The 13837-nt window shown below is 41.8% G+C and overlaps 1 protein-coding gene across 4 annotated transcripts in view; it reads left to right on the top strand.

Annotated features, from left to right (window-relative positions):
• The window catches only part of NCOA1 (nuclear receptor coactivator 1), a 641218-nt gene that overhangs the window by 579991 nt on the left and 47390 nt on the right, over positions 1–13837 (top strand). For all 4 annotated transcript variants that reach the window (XM_089688167.1, XM_089688169.1, XM_089688166.1 and 1 more), the window contains one exon: positions 12868–13027. In XM_089688167.1, coding sequence (XP_089544293.1) covers positions 12868–13027 — 160 coding nt within the window. The remainder of the gene's footprint in view (positions 1–12867; positions 13028–13837) is intronic.

Here is a 13837-nt window from a genome sequence, read left to right as displayed (position 1 = left end):
CACATCAGTCCCTAACCCTCAAGGGGCGTACAATTGAAGGTCCCTAACTCACATTCATACATACACATACTAGAGCCAATTTAGACAGGAGCCAATTAACCTACCAGCATGACTTTGGATTAGTTGACTGAATATTGTTTTGATTAATCAATTAATCGGATAAAATCCTCAAAGTGTGGTAAAAAAGACAATTTATTCTTGAATATCTGTATGCAGTGGTAAATATAAATAACCAGCTATATGGTTAGGAAACAAAATATCTAATCTACTCTGAGAATACCAGACTGAAGAGATGTACAGTATTAATTATTAGAGCTTGAATCTAATACATTTCATCAGACTCAGAGATCAAAAGTTTTATTTAAAGAAAAAAAAAAATTAAAAGACCTAAAAAGCTGTTTTGCAGATTTTCAGACAGGATTGCAATACAATATTATGCATGGCAGACTCCCTTGTCGTAAGCAGGTAATTCGATACAAGCTACCTGCACCTGCTTGCACTTATGATGGCCATACACCAACAAATTTTTCCTTTGAAAATGATAATTTTGAAAATGTTTATTCTATTTTCTAATCATTAGTTGAGTCAAATCGGCGTTGGTTTACGACCACAATGACAGGAAAATTTGAAGAAAACAGAAAACTTTTCTCTGTCTAACCAAATTTCAGACATTGTATGTGGTTTTCCGTCAGAAATTACATTTTGAAATTGAATGTTAAAAGCAAGTGAAATTTTTGATCGACATTCATTCATTCATGGAATATACAAAGAATATTTGCAGGAATGTTCTCATTCGAAAAATTAATACTTGTATGGCCAGCATAAGACATTTAAGTAGCAGCATCATGCTTTTTTTTATCATCTGTCATGATGGGGTTAAAAAAAAAGCCCTTTATAGTACAAAAACAACAGACAATCACTGCTACAGGGGTTCATTTATACCGTGAAACAGTGAAATATAAATATATATATATATATGTGTGTGTGTGTGTATGTGTGTATATATATATATATGTGTGTGTGTGTATATATGTGTGTGTGTGTAGAAGGAAAACTTCCCGGAACTATTTCCAAACCGTCTCTGCAGCCCTGTACCACCCCAGACCCTAGATGAACTCTTCTTCTTCACCCAGCAATCTGGAGGTATCCCTGAACAGGGCACTGGTAGGTGGCTAATCTGGTTTCCCGTCAGAGTGCTCCTTCCCCTATCCACTCAGGGGGTGTAGGTGTACTCATGCAGATCCTCTTCTGTACCACTGGTGGGTTGGTGGCTGCTACCAAGTCTCAGCTGGGCCGCACCTCCCTTGCCAAACATGTGGTCCCCTCTCAGGGGACCGGTGAGCTCTGAGCTTTCTTCAGCTCCAGGCCTACAGGTAGGCCCCATCTCACTGGGCCTCCTCGTTGCCTCCTTCCTTCAGCCTCACATCTTCCTCTCTGTCTTCCACCCAAACTCTCCCTGCAACTAAGTAGGCTAAAACACTTTAAAGGGTGTATCAGCCCCTTGCCAACCTCCTGCTGAGGATTGGTTAGGACCACTCAAGAGTGCAAGCCATTCACTCCTCAGATCCACCCACTGCCTCTTCCAAAGCCCTAGAGCAGGGGGAAATTCCAGAGGGCCTGGCCTGCAGAGCCTCTCAGCTCCTGACCAAGGTTTAACCCTCTGGCTACTACATCCAGGTTGCTACTCAGCCCCCCTCCTTGACAACTAAAACACTAGCTCCCCCTAGCTAAACTAATAGGGTTCTACACTTCATTTACAAATCCCAGAATGACTGGTACTACATCTCTAACATAGCACTGGAGAACAGGTCCACTTTAAGAAGGATGGATGGATTTGTTGGAGGAATCATGGAATGAACGCTATTTGCTGACCTGACTTGGTTTAGACATCAGACACATTATGCCAGGCAACCAAGCAACAAGCACCATGGCAATGAAAATCACTAAGACCAGCATGAATTCTGTAACGTGACTGCGGTGTTGCTGCGCTCGTTAGTCCCGAATCATTATCCAGAGGTTTCATCCATCAGTTCAAGCACGCACATGAATGTGGAACGGTACGTCTAATCGACGGCTCAGAATTTAAATACATAAACAGAAAGCTCTGTGACAAAAGACAGCGAAAATTATCTTTGAAAAAGCATCCAAGGAAGAAATCGGTTGGATGCCGATAGCTTTTATCATGGCTCAATCATCAGTCCGGCCATGTCGTATGATGTAAACCCCTCATGTAAATTCATCCACATTGACACTACCCAAGTTTCTCAATACCTTCTCCGGCTTTTGTCTCTGGGTAGAATAGGGGCTATTTAACATGCCGTTGGCCAGGAGACCCTCTATTTTGTGCCGCCCAAAATGCCAATTATTAAAGCTCCAGCGGTGGAACCATGTGTGGATGTCCACTCCACAAATACAAGTCATATTTCTTTTTCCATACTGTAACTACTATGCTATAGCAATGCTATAATATCTGAGAATTGTATGATACAACTGGATTTTGATGTTATATGTTTTTAATGAGAGACGACTCTCTCTTAACTGGATGAGATAATAAATGCATGGTTTTATAAATATTTGTGTTTTCCATGTCTCCCATGTAAAGTCTCTTCTTTAGCGGGATATCCCCATCTAGCAATAGGTATGGTGACCCATTTCTCCTTTTTGTATAGCTTTTTGGAATGGTGCCACAATGTGGATTTTTTATTTAGGCTCCAGTCACACACCTTTTAAATGTTAAATCTTAAAATATTGATAGGTTGATTGTAGAACTGTAAAATATAGTTTGGAAAGGAGAGTGAGGTATAGATCAGGATATCCCCAAGACACATTTGATCTCAAATATGAAGTGGGGTTCGGGGAGTGGGATGAGTTGGGTGGAGTGGTGATGCATGCTGGGAGAAATATAATATGGGCCCTTTCCGTTTTGTCACTTCCCTCCTGAGCTTTTGCCCTGTGAGGATATAACCATCACAAAGAAGATTTGTTCCTCTCCTCAGGCCTTGACCATGGGAATTTAAGGATGCAGGGATCTGCCCTCCTGGCTACTGATGTTCAGAGTGTCTGGCCTAGAGGAAACATGCTGTGACTGCCCCCATATGGAGATGTGATAAGTGACTGGGTAAGGGTGAATTATGCTCAGTAACAGGGGTGGACTGACAACTCATGGGGCCCCCCGGGCAATAGGGGATCATGGGGCCCGTGTGTCCTTGCCCAAACCCAAAAAAATCCTATGAAAAAGGTACCAGGGGCATCTCATGGTGCCCCCTACTGACCCCGGGCCCTCGGACAGTGCCCGAGTTTCCAAATGGTCAGTCCGCCCCTGGTTAGACGGATTCATTTACAGCACAGGTTACATCATGAGCATCATCCGACCATTAAGGAATTCCCCAATTTTTATTTTTTCAGTTTACTGTTATCTAAGGTGTTCTCTGAGCTCAGGTAACCCATTTAAAAAAATAAATAAAGTATTGAATGGTGATTATGAGCAGGGACTCCAAAACGTCAAACATGGAGTGATTAATTTGTTTATATACAATCAGTGTGCTCAATCATGACTGTAAACTATACATTCTTCTATGATAAATCAGCTAGACCACAGCAGTAGAGATAAAAATGAAAAATGGAATGAAAGCCAAAACCTTTTTTTGTGGCTTGAATGGAGAAGGGTTAGAAGCTCTGCCATTTTTTTTTATTAGTGCTTACATCCCCAAAAGGGAGATTTTGCTGCCATCTTTGTCCAGGCGTCACCAACTACTTCCTGAGTTGGAGGAACCATGTATATTCCTGGTGTCTGTTCACAAATGTCTGACACAGATCAGTTATTTTGTGACTTGCTACAAAATACACTGTGCAGTCCGAGTGATCACGGTGGGGAGAGGAGTTTGAGGAAATGCTTCCTCTTGCCTGCAGAACACCGATGACATAATCTCAGCCTAGACAAAGTCACCTGCTTAGTTTAAAAACATCCAATAAGTGCCATAAGATGCTAACAGCACCAATATTAACCGCCTCCCGCCCGCCCGCCATATAAGTTAATGACGGGAGCAAGGTGGTCCTCTCGTTCTGGGAGGACGTCATATGACATCCTTCCATTCTAACCGCGCATGTGCGGCTCTGGGAGCACACAGCACGGCGATCGGTGGTGCGCTGTGTCCTTAGGACACAGCGAATCACCGATCAACAGAAAGAGCTGAAGATGTCGGCTCGGTCATGTGATCAGCTACCAGTGCCTCCTCATCAGTGCCCATCAGTGCCACCTATCAGTGTCCATCTGTGCAGCCTATCAGTGCCCATCACTGCAGCCTCATTAGCGCACATCAGTGAAGGAGAAAAATCACTTATTTACAAAATTTTATAACAAAAACTAAGAAAAAAATTTTTTTTTCAAAATTTTCAGTGGTTTTTGGTTTGTTTAGCAACAAAATAAAAAACCCAGAGGTGATTAAATACCACCAAAATAAAGCTATATCTGTCTCAAAAAAAGATAAAAATTTCATATGGGTACAGTGTTGCATGACAGCGCAATTGTCATTCAAAGTGTGAAAGCTCTGAAAGCTGAAAATTGGCCTGGGCAGGAAGGGGGTATAAGTGCCCTGTAGGCTAGCGGTTAAAGACAAAATCAGTGCCACGGACTGACTGTATCTGTGGCTGGCAGTGGCAGGGTGACAGTTGCAATGAGTGGAGGAGGATGAATTCACACTCTGACAGATCCCAGGCTGGAATTACCCAAGCAATGGGGGGAGGTAAAATGCTGTGATAGCAAGCAGCTGAACTGATTGATCCCACACAATGACAGATCTGACACAACACACCACCACCAACACTGACACAGATCAGCAGGCGGTAGAACAGGAGGCTGTGAGATCATAATGATGTCATCACTGACACGTTGCACATGTGATGGACGGCCGGCCAGCTCACACTCCCACAGACAGGAGACATCAGAATCAGACATTACATTCCTCTGCTTCTGCTGATGAATGGGAAGAGAAGGGCTGGAACTCCACAGTGATCAGCAGCCGCCAATTTGCAGTAAGGGACTGAGTCTGAGAGGAACACTGGAAGAAGTAGCAGCTCAGCTGCTACACTGGCCCCAGACACCCGGCATCTTCCTCTGTTCTTTCTTCCTCCCCTCTGCCACCCCTCCTGTCAGCCGAAGGATCATACATGACGTGGCGGTATCCCACACAGAGAGAGTGCCAGCCTGTGCTGCACCCAAGTGCCCCTAGGAGGTAGTGCGCCCTAGGCAACCGCCTAGTTTGCCTAGTGAAAGCACTGGCCCTGGGAACAGCCCTATCCTTCCAGGAACTTTGATTGATAGGGATCTCTTGCTCTTTTTGTGGTCCCTGACTTGCCATGAGCTCCATTTCTTGGCATCAGCATATATAAAGGTTAGGCAGGAAGAGAGTTATTGTGTCTGTTGATGGTACAGAGCTCAGAGGGCTATGGAAGCAATGACCTGCTGAAGCGGGGGAGGAAGTCTAGCTGGCATATTTAACAGGAGAACGGTAGCCCAATATCTAACCTGTAAATCTCAACAATAAACTCTTATTTGCTCCCTTCTGGTTTGGTAAACAGGGGTGTAATTACCACAAGGCGTTTGCCTAGGGCGGCATTTTTCAGGGGGCGCAACACTTCCCCTTGGAAGAAGGGACTCACGCGGCATGGGGACCAGGTGGGTTCTGAGAGATGCTGTGGGTTTCATGACGGTGTATGCACAGCCCGACTCTCGTTCCTGGGGATGTCTGGAGCTGTGAAGGTGAGTGTCTTTCTCTCTCTCGCCATGGGCGATGGTGGCTGGTGTATGGGGGGCAGTGGTAGTGGAAGGCTCGGGTGGAGGGCATGGGTGCTCTTGGTCAATGTCAGGCTCTTTCTGCTGGGGAGGGTGCCAATTTTTTTTGTTGCCTAGGGCAGCACAAAACCTAAATACACCATTGTTGGTAAATATACCATTGGAAATGTTTTTGTAATATCTGTTTGAAGTGCAACAAAAAAAAAGAAAAATGGTGGATCCTGCCAGAAATCCAATGAACTGATGACTTCCTGTGCTCTCTGCCATTGCTTCATGGATATCAGTTATAATGTTTCCAACTCTTTCATGTGAACTGCTGAATTCCTGCCCCTGTATTATAGAAAGAGGACCAGGGGAGGTGTTCTGTAGTCCGAACACACTTCCTCTTCTAGGGTGACAACGCTGTTTCTTCATCGATAAAGGACTGTAGAGATGACAACTGTTCAATATATGCCTCAGTTGTGATAATGGTGTGCCCCCAGTGGTATCCTGGGATCACAGTGTCACTCTTAGTTGAGTAACTCTGTAAGGCATTCTTTTTGGTGATTAGGGGTCACAAGTGGGCGAACTGACAACTCATGGGGCCCCCGGGCAATAGGGGATCATGGGGCCCCTGTGTCCTTGCCCAAACTCAAAAAAGCCTATGAAAAAGGTACCAGGGGCATCTCATGGGGCCCCCTACTGACCCGGGCCCTCGGGCAGTGCCCTAATTTCCAAATGGTCAGTCTGCCCCTGGTCCCTGTATACTTAGAGGCAAGGTTTTGGCAAGCTACACTGGTAAGTGGGCAGAGCTATCTGGTCCTGTGGACTGGGGGGCAGGGTGGGCTTCTATTGTCACCTTGGGGGCAAGAAGTATATTAATGTTAGGATCACCAGGTGAAAATTAGGGAAAAAAAGAAAACTAATACAGACACCACATATGATGATTAGTAAGCTGCAATATGCAGCATATGTATGTTAAAAGAACGTGTATGGGGTAGAACGATCGTTGCAACATCAAGTATGAAAAGTTAGCAGTGTACTTTGCCATTTATTAATACTTTTTTTTGGGGGGGGGGTTATTTAGGGTAGTTAGTTTTATTTAGTTTCTTTTTTCTTAATTTAGTTTATTTAATTTTTTTATAGTTTCTTTCTATCTGTGTTTTTGTTATATATGTTTTTTTTTTACTGTATATGTATATGTTTGATTCTTGTTTTTTGCTTTACATTTTTTTATTTCCCTTTTTTTTGGACTCTTGGGAAAAAACAAGAAACATTGAATATAGCACTCAAGAAAGGTTCATCGTACAAAAAGATTTTTTTTTCTATAAAGATAAACTTTATTGTATCATTAAAAAATATTATTATACCTTTAGAACCATAAAACCTACTCTAACATTGCACAACCAGCCATTTTCTAGGTCTAGGTGACATTACTGAATATTTTGTCTTAGATGACTCACATGCAGGGGCGGACTGACCATTTGGAAACTCGGGCACTGCCGAGGGCCCGGGGTCAGTAGGGGGCCCCATGAGATGCCCCTGGTACCTTTTTCATAGGCTTTTTTGAGTTTGGGCAAGGACACAGGGGCCCCATGATCCCCTATTGCCCGGGGGCCCCATGAGTTGTCAGTCCGCCCCTGCTCACATGAGCTCATCATTTAATTTATATGTTCTCGTGTACTATGGAGGTTATTTACTAAAACGGGAGAGTGAAAAATCTGGTGCAGCTCTGCATGGAAACCAATCAGCTTGCAGGTTTTATTGTCAAAACTTAATTGAAAAAGCTGAAGTTTGAAGGTGATTGGCTACCATGCACAGCAGCTCCAGATTCTAAGAGCTCAAGTTTTAGTAAATCTCCCCCACTGTATACTATACACTTAGGTGCTATACTTCCTAAACATTTAACTCTCCAGAAAAACCAAAGGCTTGAGTATAGCACCCAAGAAAAGTCCATTGTACAAAAGCATTTGATTTTATTAAACTTATTTTATTATTGCAAAATATTAACAGTCAAGATGTAAATATGTTTTATTTTATTTTTTTAAATGCATTTTATTATTACAAAATAATATTCAAAGTAAATATAACACAAACTAATTTTATTATTATAACATATTAATATTATTATACAGTATTTATAAAGCGCCAATAGTTCGCTCAGTATTAAAGGTATTTATTTTTTTATTTAAAAAAAGTATTGTATTTTTAGAAATTAATAATAGTAATCCTTTTTAGTGTCCATACAATTATTACGTGAAAACTCAAAATTAAAGTCCATAAATCTTTCTTCCAATTTCTGAAAAAAACTTGCCGTATGAATCCAGTAAATGCCGTGTACCTCAAAATAAAGAAAACTCAATAATATATTATCCTCACAAAATAACTAATAAATTCATCAATAATCACCAAAAAAAAAATGATTTCCAAAAAAATTCCTCGTTATTTTTATGGAAAACGCAAAAAACGTGAAAGCACCTGATAAACCGTGAAAACATGTGATAGTGAAACACTCTGTGTGATAGTTATATATATATGCTTCTCCGTGAACACTCAGTGTACACTTCTAAGTGGCCGAATTACATACCTTTACCCCAGTAAATAGTAAGCCAGCCTTTTAAAATAAATCCAGAGGAGGATATGGATCAACCGGAACCTTATGGATACCTTCTGATCCCTCAATACTCTTTCCAGTACTCTTGCCTCCTTATACTCCAAAGCATTCATAGAGCGAAAATAAAGCCATATAGTGCAGTATGTTCGAGATATACAGCTCCACACTTTAATATAAATATGCTTACATAAAAAGCCATTAATATTGCATAAAAGATCCCATGACTCCACCTCCAGCAGCTTCCAGGAACACCAAACAGTAATACCACACTCAAAAAGGCCCCTCAGCTACTTCTGGTTTCTTGGGCAATGTCACGTCCCTTGACGTGTTTCGTCACTTCCTTGACTTCCTCATAAGGGGTGTTTTATTATTGCAAAATATTAACAGTCAAAATGTAAATGTGTTTTATTTTTTAACGAAATGCATTTTATTATTACAAAATAATATTCAAGGTAAATATAACACAACCTAATTGTATTATTATAACATATTATATTAAAGGTATATATTTTAAAAACTTATTGTAGTATTACAAATTATTAATATTCAAGGTAAATAGAAAAAAAATATTATTATAACATATTAATATTTAAGGTAAATATTTTTTTATTTAGAAAAAACGTATTTTATTACAAAATATTAATATTCAAGGTAAATTATTATTATTATTCAAGATTTATATAGCGCCAACAGTTTACACATAATATCAGGGCAGACAGTACAATTACAATACAAATTAATACAGGAGGATTAAGAGGGTAAATAATAAAAACATAGGTATACTGTATATACAGTAGTTTCTTCAGACCATTACGGTATTCAACATACTACATTTAATGTTCTCTTTAGGCTCCCTGCACACGGGGCATTTTGATAACGCTGGTAACGTTAGCTGTGTAAAGTCACGTTAACATTTTGAGTTTTTCAGCGTTCTTTAGCATTTTTGTATTAGCGTTTAGTGGCATTTTACCGTGTTTTTTCCCGTTTGCATTTTTTCGAGTTTTTTTTGACCAAAAAAATTTTTTTAGGTAAAAAAAAGTCCAAAAACACTGGTGTGCCACGATTTACTGCATTTTACCGCATTTTTTAGCGTTAGAGCATTTTTACAGCTAAAAAAACTCCTCTAGAAACACTGATTTCAGTCTATGTGTATATGGACACATAGGATAGCATGCTGGGGAGTTTACTGGCTGTAGAAAAAAAATGTCAAAAGCCAAAAATGGCCGCTGTAAAAACGTCTAGTGTGCATGAGGACTAAAAGGTTGACACGCTTAGCAGATTTTATCCAGTTCTTCAGGGCCATTATAAAAAATATTTGTTCAAAAATTAATTTATGTGGTCTGTAGATTTGTCTGAAGCAATGACCGAATTTATAATTTCAAGTGGCAAAAACTGGATGGATTTTGATGCAACATATGCTTACTATGTATATCACACCCATACAATCAATTAACCTCAGGGGCGGACTGACAACTCATGGGGCCCCCGGGCAATAGGGGATCATGGGGCTCCTGTGTCCTTGCCCACACTCAAAGCACACCCAAAAAAGCCTATAAAAGGTACCAGGGGCATTTCATGGGACCCATACTGACCCCGGGCCCTCGCCCCTGATTATCCTATTTGTTTTGGTCATTGATTGTAAAGGTGTGGTGCATATCTATGATACAGCATATTTTTATGACGTACTGTGTATAGTTTTATGAAAATTGATCAAGTTTTTGCATTAAGAAATATAATTATTGTTTCAGCCAATATAAGTGAAGTTCTGAGCAAGTACCGTATATACTCGAGTATAAGCCGAGTTTTTCAGCACATTTTTTGTGCTGAAAAACGGCCCCCTCGGCTTATACTCGAGTCAACGTCTCCAGGTGTGGGCGGGATGACATGCCGTCCCTGTCATCTGGACACACCCCCGGGATCAATCCTCGCCGGTGATTGGCCGCCGGAACTGTAGCTCAGGAGAGGCACACAGGCGCCCAATCACCGGCGAGGAGGTGGAGCTTGGAGAGGAGGAGCCGAGCGGCACCGCGAAGATCGAGCGAGTGAAGAGGAGGAGAGCGGCCGGAGAAGGAAGACATCTGACCGGTAAGTGTGTACCATGGGAGAGGGAGCGAGCGAGCGAGCCCAGGCTGGAGCAGGGGTCACTATTCCTCCCCCCACTGACACCAACGATGGGGCACTATTCCTCCCCCCACTGACACCAACGATGGAGCACTATTCCTCCCCCCACTGACACCAACGATGGGGCACTATTCCTCCCCCCACTGACACCAACGATGGGGCACTATTCCTCCCCCCACTGACACCAACGATGGGGCACTATTCCTCCCCCCACTGACACCAACGATGGGGCACTATTCCTCCCCCCACTGACACCAACAATGGGGCACTATTCCTCCCCCCACTGACACCACCGGCTTATACTCGAGTCAATAGTTTTTCCCAGTTTTTTGTGGTAAAATTAGGTACCTCGGCTTATATTCGGGTCGGCTTATACTTGAGTATATACGGTATTCTCTCTAAAGGTCCTGAAGCAGCAGATAAAATGCACAAATTACTTCAGCCTTCTAATAGAGTATTAAAGTATTAGTATGTTGAATACTGTAATGGTCTCAAGAAACTACTGCTAATATGGTATACTTCTGTTTTTAATGGTTAACTTGAATATTAATATCTTGTAATAATAAAATAAATGTATCTTTATAATAACAAATTCTTTGCGTACAATAGACCTTTCTTGGGTGCTGCATTCTAAATCCCTTGGTTTTTCTGGAGAGTTATAATAAGTTTACGGATTATGGCATTTTAAGACTAAAATTGATTTGGCTATATTCATCTCTTTTTTTTACTTTTATTTCTATGAAAAAAGGTAAAATAATGAATACAAATGAGGGGCTGTTTTTTTCACACAAAGACTAGTCCAGGATAGTTGAAAGGATCTTCCCAAACCCTCTGGAATAATTTAGTGCCTATTTAACCCTTCCAAATATAGTAGACTCCAATGTATTTCACCAAAATCTCCTAATTTATGCAGAAAATGTTGGGAAAATAAAAACACTCGATTTTGCTCATCCTAAATATAAGGTATACATAGTGTATATCAGGCCTTGAAATGTCCACTCAACTGCTCGCCAATGGCGAGTGGAAATTATGGTGGGGGCGAGTGTGTCCCCAGGGCGTCTTGCTGAGCAGGCTCGGAGCTCAGGGAGCCGTCAGACTGCTCAATAGCTGAGCGCAGTGAAAGCAAAGGAAGGATTGTGTGCTGTGACTCTGCCTCCCCCTAGAGTGCAGTACCCAGCTCTGTGAGTGAACAACGAAGTACTGCAACTTTTTATAGGGCTGTGTGTGTGTGTGTGTGTGTGTCTACCTAATTTCAGCTCACTCTGGTCACATGATCCTCTATGTCAGCCAGTGGTGGCTTCAGGGGAGAGGAGAGAGCAAATAACAGTGTACATGTGTGTGTGTTTGTGTGTGTCTATGTATGCATGTACATGTGTCTGTGTGTATGTACATGTGTGTGTGTGTGTGTGTGTGTGTGTGTGTGTACATGTCTGTGTGTGTATGTACATGTGTGTGTATGTACATACATGTGTCTGTGTGTACATGTGTCTGTGTATGTATGTACATGTGTCTGTGTATGTATGTACATGTGTCTGTGTGTATGTACATGTGTCTGTGCTTGTGTATTTCTGTGTATGTACATGTATCTGTATGCGTGTCTGTACGTGCCTGTGTGTGTATACATGTGTCTGTATGTGTGTGTGTACATGTGTCCCTGTGCGTGTGTGTACATGTTTCTGTGTGTGTGTATGTACCAGGGGCGGACTGACCATTTGGAAACTCAGGCACTGCCCGAGGGCCCAGGGTCAGTAGGGGGCCCCATGAGATGCCCCTGGTACCTTTTTCATAGGCTTTTTTGAGTTTGGGCAAGGACACAGGGGCCCCATGATCCCCTATTGCCTGGGGGCCCCACGAGTTGTCAGTCCGCCCCTGGTATGTACATGTCTATGTGTGTGTATAGGTTTCTCTGTGTGTGTTTGTTGGTGGCAAGTAACTCTTAAGGTTTGGCTAGTAGCTCAGGACTTGAAATTTTAAGCCCTGGATGATAGTATACAATAACAAATAATTAAATTATGGAAAACTCATGTAGAAGAAAATCATGTCGTGTAGGAGAAAATATTCAATGATGTCACCTAGGCTTAGGAAGTGGAATGTTGTGCAGTAATGGAGTAGGTTTTATGATTTTTAGAATAAGGTAGGTAATGGAGCAAAAGGGAGAGGAGGGCAAGAGGGGGACTAAAGGAAAAGAAGGGGGTAGAAGAATGAGGAAGAAAAGAGGGAGACTAGGGCATGGACCTCCCTATTAAATTAGATGTAGCGTAAAATTAGGAAGTCAAAACTGATGCATCAAAGCCTTGTGGGCCACAGAAGGTCACTCAGTCAATCGTATGTTTCAATAATTTCTTTTTTTGTTTTCCTGTAGTTCACAGATGAGTTTGAGCAGCTGGAACAGTTGTTACCATCTCAGCTACCTGGGTTCGGAACATCTGAGCGGACAGAAACTGGTTTACCAATGAAGTCAGAGATATTACCTACATCTCTACAGACTGGCACTGTGGCCAGGACACCCTCTGGGCTGAACAGTACGTATACCTTGTTGCCAAAGTGTCAGTCTAACCTGAAACTAATATTTAAGTTTTAGGACAATTTATGGTTTACATCTTCTATTTTTTTGATAGAGCGGGGAGTTAGAACCTCCATTTTTATTGCCGTCTTGGTCTCTATTGGGAAAGATAGCACATCTGTCCCAGTGGTCACTTGAGGTCTCTCTAACAGGACGTTAGAGAGACCTCAAGTGACCACTGGGACAGAATGTGACTACAAATCCAGCAGCAGACATCTGATGGATGTTCTAACCCTATCCTATATACTTTGCTCTTAGTGTAGCCAAAGAGTCAGTCCAACATGAAACTAATATTTAAGTTTTAGGACAATGTATGGTTTACATCTTTTATTTTTTTGATAGAGTGGGGAGTTAGAACCTCCATTTTTTTTGCTGTTTTGGTCTCTGTTGGGGTGTCCTGTTAGAGAGACCTCAAGTGACCACTGGGACAGAATGCGGCTACAAATCCAGCAGCAGACATCTGTTGGATGTTCTAACCCTATCCCATATACTTTGCTCTTAGTGCGGCCAAAGAGACCTCAGGTGACCACTGGTACAGGTTGCGACCACAAATCCAGCAGCAGACATCTGATGGATGTTATAACCCACCTCACTTTATCAAGAAAATGTTTTGCTTTTCTTTTAAATGTGAAGCTATGTCAGACTATGGTACTGTCCATGTGATGGTGAGGCTAGTGATGGAGCCATGCCATAGGTTCCATGCTTCATTGTCCTAGATTGACTGAATGTTTAGACGGTGAGTTTTCCATCTAAAGAGACCACTCAGTAA

The sequence above is a fragment of the Staurois parvus genome, unplaced genomic scaffold, assembly GCF_062004578.1.
Source record: "Staurois parvus isolate SC_StPar_1 unplaced genomic scaffold, SC_StPar_1.0 ptg000448l, whole genome shotgun sequence".
Taxonomy (NCBI): Eukaryota; Metazoa; Chordata; class Amphibia; order Anura; family Ranidae; genus Staurois; species Staurois parvus.
Note: the sequence above shows the minus strand (reverse complement) of the source record. Positions and strands in the feature narration are given on the sequence as shown.